General features: G+C 37.4%; 3 protein-coding genes and 1 long non-coding RNA gene across 5 annotated transcripts in view; all 4 read left to right on the forward strand.

Annotated features, from left to right (window-relative positions):
- The window catches only part of LOC135210033 (uncharacterized), a 4,716-nt gene extending 2,760 nt beyond the window's left edge, over positions 1-1,956 (forward strand). For both annotated transcript variants that reach the window (XM_064242805.1, XM_064242806.1), the window contains exons 3-4: positions 589-745; positions 1,427-1,956. In XM_064242805.1, the coding sequence (XP_064098875.1) occupies positions 589-745; positions 1,427-1,548 (279 nt within the window). In that variant the 3' untranslated portion in view covers positions 1,549-1,956. The remainder of the gene's footprint in view (positions 1-588; positions 746-1,426) is intronic.
- Positions 1,957-3,052: 1,096 nt separating this feature from the next.
- LOC135210034 (uncharacterized) lies at positions 3,053-12,647 on the forward strand. Its single transcript, XM_064242807.1, has 4 exons — positions 3,053-3,227; positions 7,386-7,536; positions 9,948-10,104; positions 11,296-12,647. The coding sequence occupies exons 2-4, from the start codon at positions 7,393-7,395 to the stop codon at positions 11,412-11,414; spliced, it is 420 nt and encodes a 139-aa protein (XP_064098877.1). The 5' UTR covers positions 3,053-3,227; positions 7,386-7,392; the 3' UTR covers positions 11,415-12,647.
- Positions 12,648-12,811: 164 nt separating this feature from the next.
- LOC135210036 (uncharacterized) lies at positions 12,812-18,421 on the forward strand. The gene is made up of 3 exons (XR_010313436.1): positions 12,812-13,250; positions 13,800-13,956; positions 17,551-18,421. It is a non-coding gene; the product is annotated as an uncharacterized LOC135210036 (long non-coding RNA).
- Positions 18,422-20,294: 1,873 nt separating this feature from the next.
- LOC135210037 (uncharacterized) overlaps positions 20,295-22,500 on the forward strand; it is a 19,091-nt gene continuing 16,885 nt past the window's right edge. The window contains exon 1 of the mRNA XM_064242808.1: positions 20,295-20,473. Within this exon, the coding sequence (XP_064098878.1) occupies positions 20,310-20,473 (164 nt within the window). The 5' untranslated portion in view covers positions 20,295-20,309. The remainder of the gene's footprint in view (positions 20,474-22,500) is intronic.

Consider the following 22,500-nt stretch of genomic DNA (forward strand, 5'->3'; position numbering starts at 1 on the left):
TATATACTGTTTTTTTTTTTTTAATAACCAATGAACATCTCAGATTCTCGTTCAATTTCCCCTCACACAGAAAAGGCGTCGTTATTTTCATAGCAATTACTATGTCACCTCAAATCAAAAAAACTTTTTTTTTTTTGCTCACGATGTCGTTATCCAGTGTTGTTTTTATAGGTACCAGGTAGTATTCTCTACAGTCTACCCTATAGTTTTCTACAGCAACCTGTGCTTTAGAGATCCAGTACAAAATCATAATTATTTAGTCAAGGTTCCAGGCAAAAACTGGAATCCAGTGTGGTTTTTTTTTTTCTTTTTTTTTTTTGTTAACTATATTGATGACACGTGGACTAGCTCAAGGTATTATTTTCTTTCATTTGTTAAAACATTCAAGTTTAACGCTCAGATAAAGAAAAAAACATTAATTCGATAAATAAAGAAAAAACATAAAGCAACATTCTTTCAATAAAAGCAACATCATCTTTGCAAATACGCAGCACTGAGACGCTACATTAGTCTTCACAGTTCCTTTTTTCCCTAGTAGTTGTAACGCCAGAAAAAAAAAGTAACAAATTAATTCCTTGTTAATTCCAGAAAACTCGTCTTGGCGGCAAAGTCAGGAAATTCTGCGCCCCGCAACTCGCCTGCCACCTGGAGAACATCGACAGAACTTCCGTCAACCCGCTGAGGAATCTCAAGACTCTGTTCAGTGATGACGATATTCACGAACTGACTGAGAAAAGCGGTCTGGGTAAGAGAGCTTCATTTTATGGTTGCAATCGTCTGAAAATTTTACGTTCATTGTTCTTTATGACTGTTTGTACATTGTGAATGACAATAATGTGGCCAGCGTGTAATTTTCTTGTGGTAACACAGTAGCCGACAGGATAGTACTCAGTGTTTCATTATGACGTCCTACATCAGTTTTAAATTTAATTCGTCCAATTAAAGAAAGCATTTCTGGTGAATATATATTTACATATAATTTCTTGCTTTATATTGCCAAATCAATCCTGTTCCCATTCCGCTGGTTAGAAAAATAGCAGAATTCCACATCAGGCCTCCTATCCCATAGAACACCTCATACCTTTCAGCGTTAGGCCTAGTGAAACACAAAGTGCAATGTTGACTGAAAATCTTTCCACTTTGTAGCGTGATTTAATTTTAGATTTGTGTATGGATTACGTCTTTCTTTTGGGTGACAGTGTCATGTGTTAATCTCTTATTTATGGTTTTATCTCTTTCCATAATGGGCCTCTTATCCCCTTTACACTTTTCCACTTTCAGCGTTAGGCCTAGTGGCACACTTAGGTGCAATATTGACTGAAAATCTTACCACTTTGTCGTGTGAATTATTTTGTATTTATTGACTGGTTTGTGTTTTTTCGTGACAATGATATTCTTTTATTTATAGTTGTATTTCTTTCCACAGCAAGCAAGGAAAAACCCATCTCCTGCTGTGACTCTGATTTCTGCAACGGGACGAGCGAGAAGAAGGCTGCTCTAGGTCTACTGCTCGTCCTGCCCTTCCTCTTGTACCTCATCGGCTGCTGAAGGCTCTGATGCTCTTCCTTCCGTCCAGCAAGGACTTCAGTGTGTTCATCCTTCATTCTGTCTTCCCTGTCAAGCCATCTCTTCCACATTTACGATATTTGAGAAGTAACTTCTCACACTAACACTTGGTGAAGTTAGGTGAACTTTTTTTCTTATCATGTCTTTATTTGTCTGTTCAGTTGTAATGACTTCTTGTACTATTACATAGGAATCTCGTGTTCATAAAAGATAATCGTGTTGTGAAACTAAGTGTACGAGTAGATAGTATTGATGATTTAATTCATATTTTCTATAATTTTATATTTCTTTAGTGTGTTAGACAGTCAGATATAATTATTTTTTATCACGGTTCTCCCATGAGAGTTCCGATTGAGATTTCATTATAATTAAACGTAAAATTGGTCTATATTCTGATTGGTTTTAATGTCCTTAATTTTCTTGTTATTATTAGGTTTTAATAACAACCAATAGCATGTCTTGCAATGTCATTGCAATAGTTTAGTAGCTAAAGAGAGAAAAAGCAATATCCAAATATCCTTCCTAGTGAGTGTAAGTTCGATAATTAATAAGTAGCAATGACTGATGGTAAACTACAATGTTGGTAAGCCCACATGACAGAGAAAAATATTTAGAGGCCTAGAGCAATTTTATCTAAACCAAATAAAAAGAAACATGTTCAAAGTATACCCTTAAATCTATCATAAGGAAAGAAACCATATTTGAACCATGCAACAGGTGCAACAAGGTTCATCACGGTCACGCGAATTGAAGCTAAGTTCTGCTGCCTATAGACCTAGTATGTATGGACTCTGATCCCAGGGGAGAAGGAATTCGGTGTTATGATATGGAAAGGTCAACATGCTATAGGGGAGTGGATAGAATCACTGCGGATGTTCATCTACAGGTGGTATGACCGGAAGCCCTCAAACCTTTTGGTGCGTTTGTCTAAAATCATAACGTGCGCATACCTGGCATATTATACGTTGTTTCGTAATCTATTTGATTTTACTTTGTGCTTTATTTAAGAATTATTTAAGAAGTAGCATAAGTCACAAACAAATCAAATTAAAGTTTTTTTCATAACACTCATGATTATGGCAGCTGTTCGTTATATTTGGCCTACTGTCGTTGTTGTACATTTGAATGATTAAACTAAATACTTATGAAAACTTGCAATGTTTCCCAGGTTGCTTTTAGATAGTTTTATGATAAATAGAATAGAATTCGAAGCCCAGGTTAGCAGACAAGTGAAGGAAATCGAACGATTTGTAAGCCGCCCTCCTCCTACACGGATTCGCGGAATCTCTAACTCACGCACACACACACGCGCGCAAATCAGCCATGGCGTCTAAAGAGCTTCCATTTAAAGACGTTTTACATATTATGCGAACGAGGGCGTCGTGAATAATACCGGGTCGGTGGATAGCAACAGGGACGTCTTGCTTCGACTTTCAACCTTCTCATGACTTTACGACATGAGACTAGTAGGTTGGTTGAGCAGCCCTGGGTACCAGACCAGTAGGAGGAGCTGTTGTGGGTGAGCCAGCCAGGCCTTCGAGCTCTTCGACTTATTCATCAAAAGTCAGTTGAACTCTGAATGCCTTCAAGACTAGAGGCTGCGGATTGGCTCTGCGAACGTGTCGAAGTTACTTTATCGTCCAGCTGACTACCGAAAAGAGGTTTGTGCGTTTATGTGTATTTATTCGGCGTTTGTTTCTTTGGAGGAATGTTGGTTGATCACCTGGGAGTGGCCAGATTTATTAACTACACCAAGCGCCTCGCGGGAAGGCCAGAACTACGTGTCTCATAGCTATTATTAGAGAAACGAAGACAGGAAAAGGAAATGCCTCCATGCCATATGGTCTGTGTACTGAAGGTTGCTAAATAAATTTGAATTAATCTGAAATTGTTTCATCGGTTGTGCAGAGCTGAATGAATATATAATCAAGAGAAGTTACCAATGAAAAGACTTACCGTCTGTGAACCTCACCACTCAGACCTAATTAGTTGTGTGATTGTTAAGCAAATAAATATATATGCACAAACGCACGCACAGACAATAAATAAATATATATATATATATATATATATATATATATATATATATATATATATATAGTGTAGTTTCGCACACTTGTCATTTATAAGTCACAATACAACGGAATATAATAATTAAATACTTCCCTAGATGCAAGCGTATTTAGCATTCTTATAATTGCATCTCTGTACATATGGTAAACTGTAATCCACCACTTTAATTAGCAGATGCGTGCTGACATGTACGTATAACTATTAGATTGATTTGACTAATGACGAAATATTCAATGTATTAAAATAACGACGGTAGCTATTTAAAAACTTGTATACAATTCTAATATAGTTCATTGTCGTATCCGAACTGCTGCGCTTGTTGCGTCTATGGAGACAATTAAATGTGTTATATTTTTCTATCGACTATGATAATAATGATAATAATAGTAACGTTTGTTACAGTTCTTTGCAACGATTACTTCTACGTTAAAAGAAATATTTTTTAAAAAGTATTGAGAGTTTTTTTCTTATTCAGACTATTTCATACCTTTTCTCAAGACACGATGTTCTATCACGACCACTGAAACTCCCTACCCAGCGCCCACCACCTCTCTCTCTCTCTCTCTCTCTCTCTCTCTCTCTCTCTCTCTCTCTCTCTCTCTCTCTCTCTCTCTCTCTCTCTCTCTGTAAGCTTATGTGATCATACCTTACGTATGTTCGAAAGTGAAAGTCTCTCTCTCTCTCTCTCTCTCTCTCTCCTCTCTCTCTCTCTCTCTCTCTCTCTCTCTTTACAGGTAAATACCTATAAACAAAAGAAAAATGGCGTCATCACAAAGTACGTAGTGCTCATGGTAACCAAGAAGGAATAAAGAATGATGATAAATCAAGAAGATATTTTGGCATAAAGATACTTGCTTGGTCTCTCGAGGGAGGTTGGTGATGGTTGCGTAGGGGGTTAGTGGAAATGGGAGGGGGAGGGGGGTGATGGGGAGTGGCTCACGATGGTTGGGTGAATGACACAGTACAGAAGTTGCCAGTACAAAAAAAAAAAAAAAAAAAAATCTGAACTATAACATGGACTCTTAGTGTAGTTGAGTGTGGTAACAAGATTTAATAATATACTATCATTTATGCAAACTCTCTCTCTCTCTCTCTCGTCTCTCTCCTCTCCTCTCTCTCCTCTCTCTCTCTCTCGTCTCTCTCTCTCTCTCTCTCTCTCTCTCTATATATATATATATATATATATATATATATATATATATATATATATATATATATATATAATGTGTGTGGGTGCGCGCGCATGTGTGCAGATACTGTTGATATTATATGAATTTTTATTTAATGTGCAATAACTACTTAGCTTACTCTCCATGAAAACCAACACATTTACACACGTACAGTAAATAACAGTTCACGCCATTTATGACAACAACCGGTCCAAATGTTACCAAATTATTTTTGAACATGACGTAACGACACCCTGTTCTTATAAGTCTAGGTTTAACTGCACCCATTAAGGCGACGTCCATTAAACTCACTTTCCCTCTTCTATTTTCATTCGTTTTATTCTACTTACGACCTTCTCTGTGACCACAAAAAAACCGCGGTTTTGCTTTTATTCGCTTTTGCTGGACGTACGACCCCTTCTACGACCGCCTATTCAGAACTTGTTTGGAGCGGTAATCTGTCTGTATTACAAATTACGTCATCTTCGCCAAAGAGTGCGGTTTTGGGAGTCATGGTGTAAATGTCAGATGTTACTTCTTCACAGTTCGTGTATCGAAATGCTTCTCCAAAAAAGTCTGAAATGTTTGCAAGGAACTGGAAGGCAGTGGGGGTAAAGATTCTCTAGGCCTATGCGTTTCAGAGGAATATAGAAAAGGAAGTTTCTGCAAAAATTTCATATCGTTAATACCATGGGCCTGGAATGTTTCCAACCTGTAACCCAAATTATAATCCTGTATCATATCATCTCCAGAAACGTCTCCCAAGTTGAATCCTGATCTTCCTACGCACTCCAGTCCTAGACCTTGAAGCCTCCTGAAGTGGTATGCTTGAGGTCGGTAGGGTTAATAATACCCCCAACCCCACCCCAAAGAGCCCCTTCCTTCCTTTGCATGTCCCTAGGTTCGTTCCTATGTCCTTGCGAAATTGTCTTTGGGGCGAACGCGACTGACAAAGGCAGAGTGTGTATATTCTCTTGTTTGTTTCGGAATAATTATCTCATTGCTTTTATGCCTTGGTTGCTTTGTGATTATTATTATTGCTTCTTCGCGATCTGAGTATTGGCAATATCATACGATTTTGCAATCGGGCAATTCTTAACTTAGATGTGCTGACGTTTTTAAAAGACTTTGAACTATGACATGATATTTCCGTTCTACTTTCTAAGACTTTGAACTATGACATGATATTTCCGTTCTGACTTTCTTCAAATGATATGCTTCCGTACTTGTCCGTATATGAAAGCTCATATTGTTATTGTTACGCTGCTGTTACCAAGGCGTGGGAACACAGAAAAAAAAGCCTAATGCCGGCAGTCAGTCACTCCATCAAGGGTTATTCAATTCAACCTGATTTAAAGATATGGGTTCTAAGAATACGACCAACGAAGAGACCCAAGAGAACTAGACCGATGATGACGCTTTTGGGCACATGATGGTTTCAGTTTACTTTTGGTAGCTGGCTATTCACTCCATGTCAGAGTAGAATAACTCTATCTCTCAAAGCTTTGGCCGAAGGGCGTTAAAGGCACAGGTACGCGAATCAAGGGCTTTGCCCTTTTGCCGTAAAGAGTATCTTCAAAGGGAAGTGATAGAATCACGAAGCGTGGATAAGAGACCGGTGTTTATTTTGAACAGAGGGTAAGGAGTGGCAGGCAGTCACTTCTCATGTCGGCCCTTGGCAGACATCCAGGTGGTTCGTCACTACGACCAAGCACAGCGTTTTTTTGTTTATTTGTTCGGGCGGTAAGTTGCTGTATCTACATTGATTAAGTAGGTGTGCCTGTTAAGTTACTAGAGCTATTTTTAGTAGTACTATACTCTGCTTTTTTCCATCTGTCCATCCGCCTGTGGTGATCGCGCATGGTAACAGTGCGTCCCGGGCTTTAAATAGTTACGCTATGTGTAAGTTTTAGGTAAATAAAAGGATATCTTGGTGTACATTTGCAACTGAAAAGTGTTTTAATAATTTACCGTAGCGAATTACACCGTTAATATTCGAAATAGGATATCATTTAAAGCCCGGGACGCAGTGTTATAAGTATGCGAGTGTAGGCCTATGTGGGTTGCACAGTAATGTATGGAACATTAATTTTTGTCATGGTTGTGCAACTTATGCTGTATTTGTGAATACAAAAATGCTACTCTATGTACGCAAAAAAAAAAATAAAAAAAAAATAAAAAGTTTTGAAGCGGTTTTTCCTTATAGCATTTTACTTTAGTCCTACAATTTATTGCATCTCCGGTGACTTAGGTAGGACGGTTTGAGTGATTCATATGAATTACATCTTTCTGATGCTATGGGTAAGTATATCGTATGTATTTATGTTCCGCCTTATTGCCAAATATGGACTAATTTATTGAAAAAGCAACTCGTAACGATAAATGCCTCATAGATCTATTTCCAAATTACACGGACATTCTATTCGTTATACTGCATACCTGAATGAATACAGATTTTGATTTGCAATTAGAGATATATCTATGAAATCTCTACCATAGGCCGAACTTCCTTAATGAAATATTATCTAAAGTACAGAACGTGGAAGCTTCATCTCATGACGATTATTTCTTTCGCAGAATCGAAATGGCCAGAATTCTCTTGGTATGCGCCGCAGTTCTCCTGGCTGTGGCATCTGCCTCCGCTTCTCTGAAGTGTCTCAAATGCAGTGACTGCGATAAAGAGCCGTCTACCTCTTCCAACTGCCTACCAGGATTCGGTGTTTGCATGGTATGACTACTCTATAGGTCTAGGGGTTATTATTATGGAGCACCGTAGTGTGACGCAATCACCACCGCTCCCTGGAACACTTAACTGTTTTCGCTTCGTAAGAAATTAATCTCTCTCTCTCTCTCTCTCTCTCTCTCTCTCTCTCTCTCATTTTTAAAATGCATTTTAAAGTCCATTTTACAATTCAATACATATACGTTATATGTAGTTTATGTACAAAATCTACAAATACGTATATAGTCATAATATTTTTTATACATCAATATACTTACATTTATTATGTATTTATATACATATACACAAATTAAATTAAAACAGCCCGAAAATCGTTAACAGAGGAACGTTAGCATTGCGACCCATATATTTTGATTAAAAAAAATACTTGTTGATCACAAAAAAAAAAGGAAAATCAAATGACAACCAAGCAGCATATTTTATATAACATTATATAGCAGATGTTTATTTTTCTTAATCAAATTATATAGGTTTAAATGCTAACTTTCCTGCATTAACGGTTTCCTGAATGATTCAAATACGGGCCTTTTAATTTCTCACGGAGTGAATACAGGCAGGTGGTCCATTACGTGACCTGCGACGTCACGGCTACGTCTTCTACTGTTTTATATCTACGTAAATCTATTTTATTGGTTTGTCTATCAAATGCAGCATGTTTTTGCCGTGTTTCTTCTCTTAAGATATGTTTTATATTTGTCTAGAATCAGGTCTCATATAATATATTTGCTTTCGTGAAATCAAGACAGATATACAGGTACAAGTCACTTACTGATTGGTAATTGATGAATGTATAGATAAATGTCTTAAGGTATTCCATCAGTTTGAAAGTTGAACGTATGTTGATAATAACTTTCTTAAATGGCGTTTCTGTTGTCTTGTATCAAATATATTTTGTAGAAGTTTTTGCTTTCATAAAGGACCCGTTGCCATTGGAACTTCAATTTTGGACTTCTTAACCATAAAAGGTCTTAAAGTAGTCGGTTCATATGCATTATATAATTCCTCTCACGATTAGCATCAACGGTTAATGTTCGTCTTATTGGCATCATTGGTTAATGTTCATCTCGTTATTGACATCAGTGGTTAATGTTCATCCTTACTGGCATCAAAGGTTAATGTTCATCTCCTTATTGGCATCAATGGTTAATGCTCATCTCCTTATTGGCATCAGTGGTTAATGTTCATCTCCTTATTGGCATCAGTGGTTAATGTTCATCTCTTATTGGCATCAAAGGTTAATGCTCATCTCCTTATTGGCATCAGTGGTTAATGTTCATCTCCTTATTAGCATCAATAGTCAATGTTCATCTCTCTATTGGCATCAATGGTTAATGCTCATCTCAATTATTAAGGCATCGGAAAAGTAGGTTAAAATGCTTATCTCCTTATTGGCCCAAAACATCCCCCCCCCCCAGTTTGGGGTTACATGCTCATCTCCTTACTAGCATCAATAGGTTAATGTTCATCTCTTATTGCATCAGGTGGCATTCAATAAGCATCCATTAGGTTAATGTTCACTCCTATTGGCAAATCATTGGCATCAATTGTTAATGTTCATCTTATTAGCATAATGTAATTTCATCTCTCATTGGCATCAATGGTAATGTCAATCTCCTTATTAGCATCAAGATGTTTCATCTCTTTATTCGGCATTATAGTTAATTCATCTCTATTGGCATCAATGGTTAATGTTCATCTCCTTATTAGCATCAATAGTTAATGTTCATCTCTTATTGGCATCAATGGTTAATGTTCATCTCCTTATTAGCATCAATAGTTAATGTTCATCTCTTTATTGGCATCAATGGTTAATGTTCATCTCCTTATTAGCATCAATGGTTAATGTTCATCTCTTTATTGGCATCAATGGTTAATGTTCATCTCCTTATTAATGTTCATCTCCTTATTGGGGTACTGATAATCAAGCTTCCTTATAGCTGATCAAAAACAGACCCACATTGCGTCGTTCCAATATGGAATATGCATTAGTAATTATAAAACAGATACTGTATCCATTATGCAACACAAATTAATTAGTTTTTACAGCAATTAAATTTAGCATTTTTTTAATTTGTCCAGTGTGCAGTCCAGTCATACATTCCCATTCCACATCACTAATTGCAAGGAATAATTAACAAAAATAAGTTATCCATTCTTGATATTACAGTTAAATAAGTGACTAGATTCAAAACCACAGGTTTTAAATGTACTGACTGCATTTGCCATCCTTACTGTGAACAACTGTGTTTATCTAGAGTTGTCTAGCTACTTAAATCTTAAAAAGCTGGCAGGAAGAAGAAGAGCAATGGCCGAGATAATACGGATATCCGGAAATCAAAGGTTTTGTCTGGTCTTCCGTTGACATCAAGGAAGTTAATGCTGACACTCTTTCGCAGAAAACCAATGTAGGAGGTAAAATAAGAAAGGGCTGTGCCCCGAGTGCTGTTTGCAAGCTGCAGGATGTTGACAGGACGTCAATCAATCCCCTAAAGAGTCTCAAAACCATCTTCAGTGACCATGACTTCAAGAAGCTCTTCCACGACACTGTCCACGGTAAGAAACTCTGTTCTGGGGATGGCAGAGCACCAGTCGTTTGGCAGTGACGAGCGATATTCTGTAATGCAGGTTTCTGCTGTCTCTAGTACTTGGTTCTGTTGAAGTCTCATGCTCTACAGTTGCTTTACATCAGAGATGTAGGGTTATGCTGTCTGTAATAATTGCTTCTATTGGTTTTACTGAAACCTCATTGCCTGCAGTTTATGAACATCAGAATACATCAGCGTGTACTGAAGCTGCAGTGTTTACATTTAATCTACATCAGAATATGTAAGAGTGTATGAGACTACAGTGATTTGGGCTCAGTGAATATAAGTTGATGTGTAGAAATTTCTTCTTCAGTGTATCAGCTCTTGTGTAGAGTAACGTTCTATAGTTCAGGGTTATACTGTTGGTGGGCTTTGGTTCTGTTGGAATTTCCATATTTACAGCTCTACATCAGAATACACCAGTGTGCCTGAGACTGTAGTGTTTTGGATTTAATGCAAATTGGGCGATTTGTAGAAATTTCTGTTTCAGTGGTTAAAATCTGCGGATACCTTTGTAACTGGTAGCTGATTGGTTTTCTGACTTTAAAACAGTTTGCATTTTGGCACAGATCGATAAGAATACAACTTAGTTGCTAAATAGGACAGTAATTATGTTAACTTATTTGAGCCTTTATTCTGTGTCAGTCTCTTTGTACATGTACGTGACATAGTTCTTCGATATCTAAATGATTTTTAAAATTCATATAACGTCCCCTTTCTGAGATATATTTACCTTCCTGTACTACGAGGAAGTAATATTTAAAACCAGCCAGATTATCTGGACAGTATTTACTCTTCAATCATTGTAGCTATTAAGCAGCTAATGAATCACGCGCGTGACCGTCATTACAAAATCCTTCACTCTCACCGCGGAAGGACAAACCTTACCTTTGTGAGTAGTGCTAGCTTTAATTCATGTGATTAGAGCGATAAGCGTGACAGGGCCCATTTGTGACTGTCGAATCTCAATGCCATTTCCGGTGTTATAGTGCGTTACGCTCTGTTTGCTCATTTCGTAGGTCAAAGGATAGTTCCAGAAAGGTAGATAGAGCGGAATAATAATGATAACAATAAAAATTATAATTGTACATTTTCCGTGAATCCTAATACATTCTTCGTTTCTGTACAATAATATAATTTTCCTTTTCATCCCCTTCAGCCAAAGATAAAGTCGTCCACTGCTGCGAAACCGACTTCTGCAACGGATCATCAGACAAGAGAGCCACCCTGAGTCTCCTGCTCATACTGCCTTCCGTCTTGTACTTCTTCGGCTTCTGAAGGCGTTGTACTACCTGCCAGAGAGTCCAACACACTTCCAGATAGTCTAACACACACACACAAGCACACTTTTACAGATGAACTAACAGCTTCCAGCTACTTTTGCCTTGTAATATTATAGCTGGCAAGATATTTTATTCAACAAACCTCTGCCCGAGAGCGGTTGCCTCAAGGCTGCCCAGAATTGGAATGGCAGTTTTCACTTAATTAGATGATGTTTGGGTGAATATGATTGTTCCAATAATCTCAGCTGTAAGATGTGTATATACAAGGACCAGAAGATATTTTTTATCATACCTTCAGCTTGTTTAAAAATACATTGTTCTTTTGGTTATATTCCCCAAATACTGGTTACATTGTCTTTTTTTTTCCAAATACCGGTCAGTTCTATGTTTACGTTTTATACTCAGCGTGTTTACCCGTTTTTATTCAGTTATTCAGAGTATATCTCCTTATTTATCGGAATGTTTCTTGTTTTATATTACTATTGCATATATATACGTATATATAATATATATATATATATATCTATATATATAATATATATATATATATAATTATATATATATATATTTATATATATATGGTTTGTAATCGGAGGTGCTAATTTGCAGTGTCATAAGTTTGATCTTGTCAAAGCAGTAGGCGTACCTGTGTTAAATTCATCTCATTTTTAGCATAACCATTACCTCAAGAAGATTAATGATGAAAACAAAATCACTGTTTGGTAAAGTTTGATTGTATATTGAGCTGGTAAAAGTATGGAACCGGTATTTCTTCACTTTCAGTATGATATGCAAATATCAGCAAGCTGCTGCCGAACATCAACCATCGGGCAACCATGTCCATTTGAGTGTTGCCATCTTTGGTAAATTTATTTGATATAGGAATCGAGTACACTCACTGTATTGCTTCATTAGATGTTGGTTTCATGTGGTAAAGTGATACTTTTGAAGGTTAGTGTATGCTCGTTAGTAAATAGCTGTTGATGTGTTAGGGATTTAGAAGAAAAAGTTGTCTTTATTTTCATGATTTTCTAATGACATTGTAATGAATAACAATGATTTATGAGAGATATGATCCGAAAGTCTTCATATTGTCAGTATTTTGTAATATTTACTGTAGCGAGGGGGAAAGAATTTTCAATTTTATTTAAATAATAGTTTATAAGCCATTTTGAGTAAAATTTATATTCTAACATATACGAAGAAGTAATAAATTTGTATGAAATGTCTTGTGTCCGTCATTATCCTTACACACAACTCTCCTTGTTGTCAACTAGTAACTTTGTGTATTTCACTTTCAACGTTAGACGTTTCCAAAAATATTTCCCATCTGTTTTCAGAGCTGTCACACCTCGTTTGGAACAACTGAACTATACCTTTCCAATCCAACAAGAGTTTCAGTTTGTTTCCTTTGGTAGCGGGAGACAGGTGCGGTGTCAGTGTCGTCCTGCAGTTTGTAGTAGAGGAAACCTCTGTCTCGAGAGTGTTACTCATAGATGCGTAAACACTGATCTTTCCAATGTCACGAGGTTTTAAATATTAAGTGTTAGCTTGAAGTACTATAGTGGTGTTCACTATTGCCGCATAGTACTAGACTTATCTTGGCTAATCAAAAGTGTAGCTTCGTGTGGTTTAGTACTAATATTCCCCACATCATAAAAATCCCACAAGGAATTCATTTAGGTGCAGAAATATGTCTAGATTTTGGATGTGTCTGCCCCTTTTCCTGGCAATGTCTTCATCGTGGGCTCTGGAGTGCATTAGGTGCAAGAATTGTGGAGTGGATGAAATCGAATATAAACAATGCCATCCTATGAAGGGCCGATGTATAGTAAGTCTGTAAATGGCTGTTCCTTATTGTTATAAGTGTGATTCTGCTTCGGCAATGTATGTTTTCGACAGATCAGGCCGACATGATCCAGATGAAAGCACTGCACATATCACTGTCCGATAGATCCCGTAGACGGTTAGTGCCGTCAGTTAGCGTGTACTGTAAGCATTACTAAAGGTTCTTTGCAGCGTCCCTTTGGCCCTTAGCTGCAACCTCTTTTGTTCCCGTTACTGTACCTCTATTCATATCTTTCTTCCATCTTGCTATCAACCCTCTCCGAACAATTATTTCATAGTGCAATAGCGAGGTTTTTTAACTTTTACACCTTTCAAACCTACCTACCCTCAATTTCCTTCCCAGCCCTGGGTGACATAAGTCCCAGTGCTTGGCCTTTGTCCTTAACTCTTTCATATTATAATCCACTGTTCGATATATTAAACCTACTTTATCCAGGTGTTAGCACTTCTCTTACAACGTTACAGAGTAGACTTATACGTCATTTGCTTTGTCGTTCACGAGGTATACAGTTTAGCTTTTATCTTTTTGCAGGCGATAGAATTCATGGGGAGGATAAGGAAGACCTGTGCCCCAAGCATTGTTTGTCACATGAAGAATCAAGCCGGGAAAGTAGGCTCTTTCATTGGGGAATATTTGGCAGACGTCTTCGACAAGGCCGAAATGGTGTCGACTGTAACTGGTATTGTTGGTGAGTACCGCTTGTTCTCTAGACTCATGGTAGTGTATAATGCTGATGCTTTAGTATACAGATACTTATTTTCTTTGATTAAGTTGGTCATACTTTTTGTTCATTTAAAGAGATTAATTACAATCCAGTTGTTTAGGCAGGCAGGTTCGTAAAGCTAGACTAATTTCTGTTCTGGCCTCGTAAACACTGCAGCACTTTCATAAGTCGTGTAAGTGAAGGTTTGAATATTATGATGTATGACGTAAGTTTTGACGATTGCAGTGACAGAGTTAAGACCAAATTACTTCTCGTGATCTTGGGAAACCCAAGGCTAATTCCAATGCAATCATTCCAAATAAGAAGTATTTTCTTTCGGTAATTTTCAGAAGCAATCCGCCACTGGCTATTAAAAAATAAAAATAATCACCTACATGGAAAGAGCATGTGAAAAGCAATATAAAAAGTATAGTCATTATATGAGAGAATGAACGGGTGGAATTAAATGAGCTTGATAAGTTTTTACCTTGAATTTTTCCTAAGTCGGGAGAGGTGTTTCCTCTACGGTAATGTTTACTTTTAATGAGCCCTCTAACTTACTTTCTTACGGAAACAAAAGCAGTTCCAGTTACTCAATTATTGGCTGAGAGGTGTGACATCGTTATGACGTCATGGGTTTCATAACCAATTACGAACGACTTTAGTCGAAAACTAAGTTTCACTAGCATTTCAGCGGAGTAATAAAGTTAGCTGTCCAGTGTCCACTGGTATCCTTGTTTGACTGAATACTCGAAAAATGAAGCAAAAACTAGCATTTTGTCTTCCTGTAGCTATGGCAGAGGTAGTGGCTGGCCCTTCTGGCATTAATTTGACAGAGACCTTCGATTTCCTACCGATTGTTTGCAGTGCAATGTGGGTACGGTGAATTTTATCGTTATTTGTCTAGTGGGTGGGGGTGGTAAAGAAGTTGTGATTGAATATGTTCAGAGACATAATTTAAATCTTCAGCCAAAAAAACTGCGAGTGTTGTGGAGCTATTTGTCGGATCGACTACAAACAGGAACGCCTTTGGGTGTGATCGCTCTGTAGTGACGAAAGGACGTCGGCGTAAGCGATGCGACACCCAAATCTATCTGCCACGGTAAGTAGCCTTACTGTAAACCCTGTGGGTAGCGCGCGCAGCGCAACATTACCTCTTGCCGTACATGCCGTGCTTGCCAAGAATCTTTAAATTTGCGGATTAAGGCGCGAAGCGCCGTTCCGCTACGGCCTTACTGACAGCACACATAAATCGATGGTCGCCGATATGTAGTCGCTCCTTACTTTGTTTGTTGTTGTTTTGGTATCGCCGCCATATGGCTTTGGTGTTCTTCCGCCGATTTCGGTCGGCGGTCGAGTGGGCCCGCCGCGAATCAGTAGGTGTTCCCAATTATTATTATTGCTGCAAAGCACAAAATCCTTTCTGGTTGTTTTGCGTAAGAAAAGAAAATAAGTTAGAGGGCTCATTAAAAGTAAACATTACCGTAGAGGAAACACCTCTCCCGACTTAGGAAAAATTCGAGGTAAAACTTATCAAGCTCATTTAAGAATTCCACCCCGTTCCATCTCTCATATAATGACTATGCTTTTTATATTGCTTTTCACATGCTCTTTCCATGTAGGTGATTATTTATTTTAATATCCAGTGCGGACTGCTTCTGAAGAATTACCGTATTGTCATAAGTTCTCGCGAGCTGGTTCTGCCACCTCATACTGAATCTCTCTCTCTCTCTCTCTAAAAAGAAATAGGAATTTTAATCATAACGAGAATCAGTCAATCGTATTTCAGTTAGATCTCGAGTTCGTGGTACAGGCATTTACCTAGAATTAGAGCACCTGTTTCAGGGTTGAATCAAATACCGACTTTTTACAATTGAAATACAAATACTTTCGTTTGGGATTCCAAAAATACAAAATACAAATACTTTTATTCCTAAATCTAACAAAATACAAATACTTTTCTTCCTAAATCTAAAAAAAAAAAAAAAAAAAAAAAAAAATAAAATACAAATAAAATAAAATCACTGGTTCAGAAAACAAAATACAAATTAAAATACAAGTACTCTTATTTCAGATTTCAAAGCTACTAATAAAAAATCCTCCCGAAAATTTGCAAACTATATAACATTTTTTCACAAGTTTGTATCTGCATTCTATATATCATAATTGCATTTAATCATCATTAATGCCCGGAAGGTTTCCGGGCCAAGTTTTGCTCGCTCAGGAGTGTAAAAATTACCGGCCTTACTAAAGACTTTCAGATGGTGCCTATGAGGCACAGCACCCTAGAATATTTCTTGCAAAAGGCTTCAAAATGCTGAAGCTCTTGTTTTCACGCCAGTACCTCAGTGGCTTCACGTCAAAAGCCAGAACACCTTCTAGGTACGACTCAAATTCTGCCTTTACCACTGTAGTGTCGCTTGTTGATGCACTTACATTTAGTTTCCCACTCCCAGCTGGTGGCATTTAGGCAAAAAGACGAGGGCGTTTTGCACTCATGTCAGCCTTGTCTTGATTGGTGCTTATGGTGATGAAAGGCTCCCTCTCTGGAATTGCGTTATTCAAAGATGACGGAGGTGACTGAAATAATTAGGTCCACAATCTTCGAAATCTTTTCCTTTTATATTTCCTCACATGGCAGCCATGCCAGCTTAAACCTGGGGTCCATGACAGCTGCGGCAATGACGTCAGTCTTCTCAAGAAACTGATGCAACCTCTTTTTGATAGAAGACTGTAGTGCATTAGCCAAGTTTAAGCAGTAGATTGGTTTACTTTCCGTGAATAGTTTGAGGCCAAATACGACTGGTGCAACGCAAGAAAGTGTCACCATGTTTTCTCCTTTCACTTGCGATGTCGCCTCTTGGAATGGTTCCAAAACTTTTATCACTTCTTTTAGCATTGCTATTTCCATTCCCTTCAATTCTTCTACGGTCTTGCATGATCCTAGGAGACGAATAGCTGAGTTGGCACCAAGTACATAAGTCACGCCACCAGCGACAGCGAGTGTGACATGGACGGTAGTGCTATCTCTGTCCAACTACCATCATAGTAGTGGGTGGGGCAGGGATGGTTGTACAAGAACGCGACGTGTACTCGTACGCGATGTGTACGCGACGTGTTAATGGCCCGTCATAGTTTCGTAAACCATGGTTGTTGATTTTCTCTCTCTCTCTCTCTCTCTCTCTCTCTCTCTCTCTCTCTGTCCTCAAATGATTTTGACACGAAATATCAAATCTAAATACAAATACAAAGTACTTTTTTTTCTGGGTGCCATGATACAAATACAAAATACTTTTTCTCTGGATGCTAAAATACAAATACATTAAAATTGTATTTAAATACAATTCAAATACAAATACAATTTTATTTGATCCACCCCTGCCTGTTGTGCAACAGCCTGGACAACTTAATGTAAATGTAAATGACGAATCTCGAATGGGGGAAATAAGATTAGTGTAACATTATGCTTAAGTTGGTTTTATCAATGTTTTAAAAGTTTATTAATTCACCCGTGTGGTTATGGTTCATCTTGAACACTCCGTTAATTTGTCGTTTTTAATTTTGTCAATGCAACCGAAGATAGGAACATCTACTGCTGTAAGGGTGACCTCTGCAACCTGGAGACGCCTTTCGACAGTTACTACTACGATTATCTTTCTGACGATAGCTCTGGGAAGTTGGGGGCTAACTTTGCGCTCGTCCTGCCGCTACTGTTCCTTCTGTACGTCCTAGGCAAGTTCCTAGTCCTATGAGGAGAGAAAGAGTTTCCTGGACATTTCCTCCTGAAGCTTCAAAGTTGTGGTCACTGATCTTGCCGTGAGTCTATAGGCCAAGGTTGCTCTCCTTGATATCAAGTTAACGTTGAAATTACTCTTGCCATGGACTTAAATGGGCCACTTGTAAACTTCTTACAGAACTGCTTTTTAAGTGTGTGTATTCATTAGAAATTCGAGCAATTAAGGCTAGGCCAGTGTAATACACGTGTGCAATTTTTTATGTATTAATTTATCGGAAACTAGAGGAAATATGAGGAGGCCAGTTTAGTACATAACTTCATGTCTGGAAAGTATCGTGGTATTGTTCCGTTGTAAAGCTCGAATGCCATAATTATTTTACTGGTTTTAAGATTGTATATTGAGTTTTATGTTTTAAGAACTTTGAATCGCTGTACATGTTAATGTGCTATATTAGCATCTGAAAAGAATAAATTAAAATATATTTGCTATTTGTGCTTATATATAAGCTGGCGGGAGAGTTTTATAAGATGTAAATATTGTTAAATTCTACCATCAGATTTTAGTCTAATTTTATAGTAAGATGTGAAGATAGGTGTCTATACATGGCAATAATTTCCATGAACTGATGGAAACTGCTGTTATAAATGTTTGTTTCCTTATAATACACAGTTGTAAACACACTGACCTCATATTAAAGGCTAGCATAGTTAAAATATATTTTTCGAACCTTCCTTCCATGTTTCTAGGAATACCATCATATGAGCGTAATGAATTTATTATGAATGAACTTCAGATTCAACTTTATTTCAGATTGTTTATGAATATTAAAACTTTAAAAGTTATACTTTTGTGTAAAAGTTTTAAGAATATAACAATAAGGTAAACTTCTTAAATTATTCTACGTCTAATCTTAAGACGTTTGGAAAAGCTTGTCAATTTCTCTGGTTGGATGACTTTAACTACTACCATACCAATACAGTTATACAAATATTTAAAGGGGTTTACGCCTAACCGCTTCTTCCTATTGGCTTTAAAAAAATCAGTAAATATACAATTTACTTAATTATAAATAATCTACTCCATCGGGTTTTCTTGACGACAGTAAGTGGTTGGTACGTGGAGTTGGCGCTTGGAAGACTAGTTATGTTTTGTAAGTATAAAACTTGGTTTCGTAAGTTCTCTAGTATCATCTTCCAGCTGTTGAACTCGTCTGGTTACCTTGCCTCATTTTGGAAAATCTGAAAGCATATCTCTTCTCGTAAGACTGCGCGTTTTGTGGTCTATTCCTGGAGCTGTATCACGTATCCAGATCTGCTGCTTGAGTTACAGTAAAGTGCAAACTAAAGAGTATTTCAGTTATTGATTTTTCATCTGATAATATTAAGTGCTGCCTACGATTAGCAAATGGGTGTTTGTTCCAGCTAATTACCTTGCGCTATGCACGTCACAAAGAGATCATTAGTTTAGCCACAGAAAATTGTGCATATACTGTAATTATGCTAATAACGGGTTTGATTGGTTAGGAATAATGCTAAAAAAATAACTAATTGGAATCTATTTAGTGAAAATGATTTTGTGGCTGGACTTCAAAGCTACCAAATCATAGTACCTTAAGATGACGCTGTATTTCTGTGCGAGTAATTATGATATATTAGTAGTATGTTTATGTACTTGTTTACAGCCGTGAATAATTTGCGATAATTGCACTAAAATTTACCTCAACTTCAAAGACATTTTAATGTGACCTAGTCGGAAACAATCATAATTATAATGTTGAATTCTGAGCGCCGTTGAATGTATCTTCCAATAGTCTTTTGAGTCAGCTTGGTGGAAAATCTCCACTTTTCCCGAGTGATTTTACCTTCCCCCCTTCTTTGTCAGTGTTTACTGGTTGGAATCCAATTAAGTCTACGCATTCTTGCGGTACAAAGAAGGTTTTTCGACAGGTTATCCTGTTTTTACGCCATACTATTTGCACATACTTTACGCTCACTCCACCGCAGTACCAAGATTCTGCTCAGTTGAAACTTTCGATAGGTGTCTCGTATTGCGATAATTTGATTTAATTACCTTTGTTTTCGAGGAAAACTCACGAGAACGTTGCGTTTTAGCAATGGGCCTAGCCCATCTCTTCTCATGGTATACATTATTAGTAAATTGGGCACCGCTGCTTGAAGGCAACGCAACGCCTTCCTTCTCTTCTCGCCAGCAACTCGTCAGTGTTGCCAAACTTACTGGGGCCATCTCTCTTAAAGTTGGGAGTTTTACCTCAAATTTTAACGAGTTGAAATATAGTGGCGTCGAGGCAAATTTGTTGAATGTATGGACTTTTGACATATGTAGATAAATGTTATATTTTATTAATGAAACTGAAGATGAGAATTCATCGTCACTTACCCACAAACTAAGCCCTTTTCCCTGGGCAACACAAGTTCCAAAACTTACGGCCTGTGGGAATATATTTTTTGCTTTTCTCTAATTGTGAAGTTTATTTTGACATAATGCACTCGGTGCCTTAGGATTACCACATCAAAGCATATCTTCAAATTCAGTTAATTTTGAAGTTAGACGAAATTGACATAAGTTTAGCCATAGTAAAGGATGAGACAAATGTTGTGCGTAGGGATATTCCGCCTGGGATGTCTGGCAACACTGAACCTGAATGAGATCATTCAGTTAAAGGTCTTGAGTGTTCTGGGTGAGAGGTACGACTCTTCGCTCCGTGAGACGAAGTTCTGTGATATTTCGCTCAAGGAAACCAGTTTGTAAGTATTTTAAGCCTTTATTTCAATATGATCTGCAGGAATAAGACAATTACGAGTAAATTTTTTCATGTATGCTTTGGCGTAAAACCGCATTTCCTCGTTACCAAGAACAGGAAGTAACTTAACGGTAAGCATTGAAAGTTAAGAAGTAAAAATAGAGGCGTTCGTAAGTTGTTTGCGTGCAAGGTTATTCCATTACCAGAGAATATTTCTTCAAGTCACGTGTAGCTATATTCCTTATTTGTATGCGTAAACGCACGCAACCATTCTTGATTGAATTCATTAGCTTATCGCTTGTTCCCAAGTTTCTTCAAGGGCGTAGGCATAGAGCCTACGTCTGCCAACCTCCATTAGGTCTAGGTGGGTCTGAGTTCCTGAGTCACGCCTGTGTTATTTACAATATTCTGTTAATGTTTATTCCGGGATATAACCACAAAATCATATTTCTGCTGAAAAGCGTAATACTGCCTTCTCAGTAGTCAAGGTTACGTTTATCATATGGGATCAATACTTAAGTAGTGTTGCTTGCATTGAAGTGCTCCTTCCACTTGTTAAATTAAAGTGCTCCATACATCTGCCAGCGCTTGCTTGAATTACAGTGCTCCTCCCACTTGTTAAATTAAAGTGCTCCATACTGCTGCCAGCGCTGCTGTTACAGCTGCTATGAATTGACGTTCTTCTTAACTACTTAATAGGGGCAAGTAATGGGTCTCCATTTAATTTATCGGAGATTATAGGTCCATATTATTTTAGTTCAAACGGCCGTTTACAATTTATCTACCGGTTTATACATAACACTTATTTATTGAAATCCTCGCATCTTTTTTTTCCGACCTGTAAACATTGTTTTCTTCCATTCTTTTAGAGGCAATGCCAAGGAAAAAGCGTTAAGTAGGAAGTAGGAAATAGTGAAAAAAAAAAATGGAACCAATAAAAATTGTGGAAACAGGACTATGAAGCAGTGACGGAAATGTGTATTCCGTTTGGTATAAGGTGTTGACATTCGTTAATAAGCCATTTTAAATATCTTTTCAAAACCACTTATTTATATATTTGAAAGGGAAGGGCCTGTTTAAGTAAATAGTATGCAAATTAATTTTAATTTGTAAAGGTTAGTGATCATGATGCTTGGAAAACCTTATGGGGGTGGGGGTTGCATAGGGCGAGGTGGTTAATCAAGTAGGTTTATTAGGATTAGAGTTGCTCATGAGGTTGATATGCAATTGATAGCTTTAGTACACTAAATGACGTTAAAACAAATATAGGTTTGTAAAGGCCACCAATTAAAAGACATTAAGGCGTCCTTTCCACGGTGCAAGAAATAGTTTGTCAGTTTAAGATGAAACTTAGACAGAGACCCAGAAGTAGGCTTAAGGATTTTTTTTTCCTATTTTAGCCCAATGTACTACCATGTTGTAAAGTAATTGAAGTTAATGGTCAATCCTTCAACTAGTATTTTAATTGGTGTTAGACATCACACCGTTCCCACGTATGCTGTTTGTAAATGTATGACTAAGACTGTCCTTGTGCGACGTATTTTTATTTTAGAAATGTGCACTGCACAAGGCTGTGTAACGGTTGATTTTCCATTGTCACAAATATCAAGGTTTTTTATATATAATTCGAGGTGTGTTGCATTGTCGCAATTCATTAAGAAATAACTCATGTCCTTAATATTTTCATGTACGTCCCTCCATATTTTACGTTAGTCAAACCTGGAATTATTTCATTTGTAAGGCTAGGCTTCTTCGTGCAAGGAAGAGGGTACTACAATGCATGCAATGTGTTCTCAGAAACTAGAACAATATGAAAGAGTTCCCACGAGAACCTTAGTCACTAGAAAGTCAATACTGATTTAACTGGGTGACCTTAATGGCTACTATAACTGTGCAAGGTTTATTATGTATTATTATTATTATTATTATTATTATTATTATTATTATTATTTAGTAGATGAAACCTATTCGTCTGAAACAAACCCATAGGGACCATTGACTTGAAATTCAAGGTTCCAAAGAATATGGTAA

The sequence above is a fragment of the Macrobrachium nipponense genome, chromosome 39 (assembly GCF_015104395.2).
Source record: "Macrobrachium nipponense isolate FS-2020 chromosome 39, ASM1510439v2, whole genome shotgun sequence".
Lineage (NCBI taxonomy): Eukaryota > Metazoa > Arthropoda > Malacostraca > Decapoda > Palaemonidae > Macrobrachium > Macrobrachium nipponense.

What these genes read in the sequence shown, in the direction of transcription:
- LOC135210034 (XM_064242807.1), top strand. Translation starts at nt 7,393, where the DNA reads ATGGCCAGAATTCTCTTGGTATGCGCCGCAGTTCTCCTGGCTGTGGCA. An exon ending in CAGGATTCGGTGTTTGCATG is followed by an intron (nt 7,537 to 9,947) that starts GTATGACTACTC and finishes ACTCTTTCGCAG; the next exon opens with AAAACCAATGTAGGAGGTAA. An exon ending in CTTCCACGACACTGTCCACG is followed by an intron (nt 10,105 to 11,295) that starts GTAAGAAACTCT and finishes CATCCCCTTCAG; the next exon opens with CCAAAGATAAAGTCGTCCAC.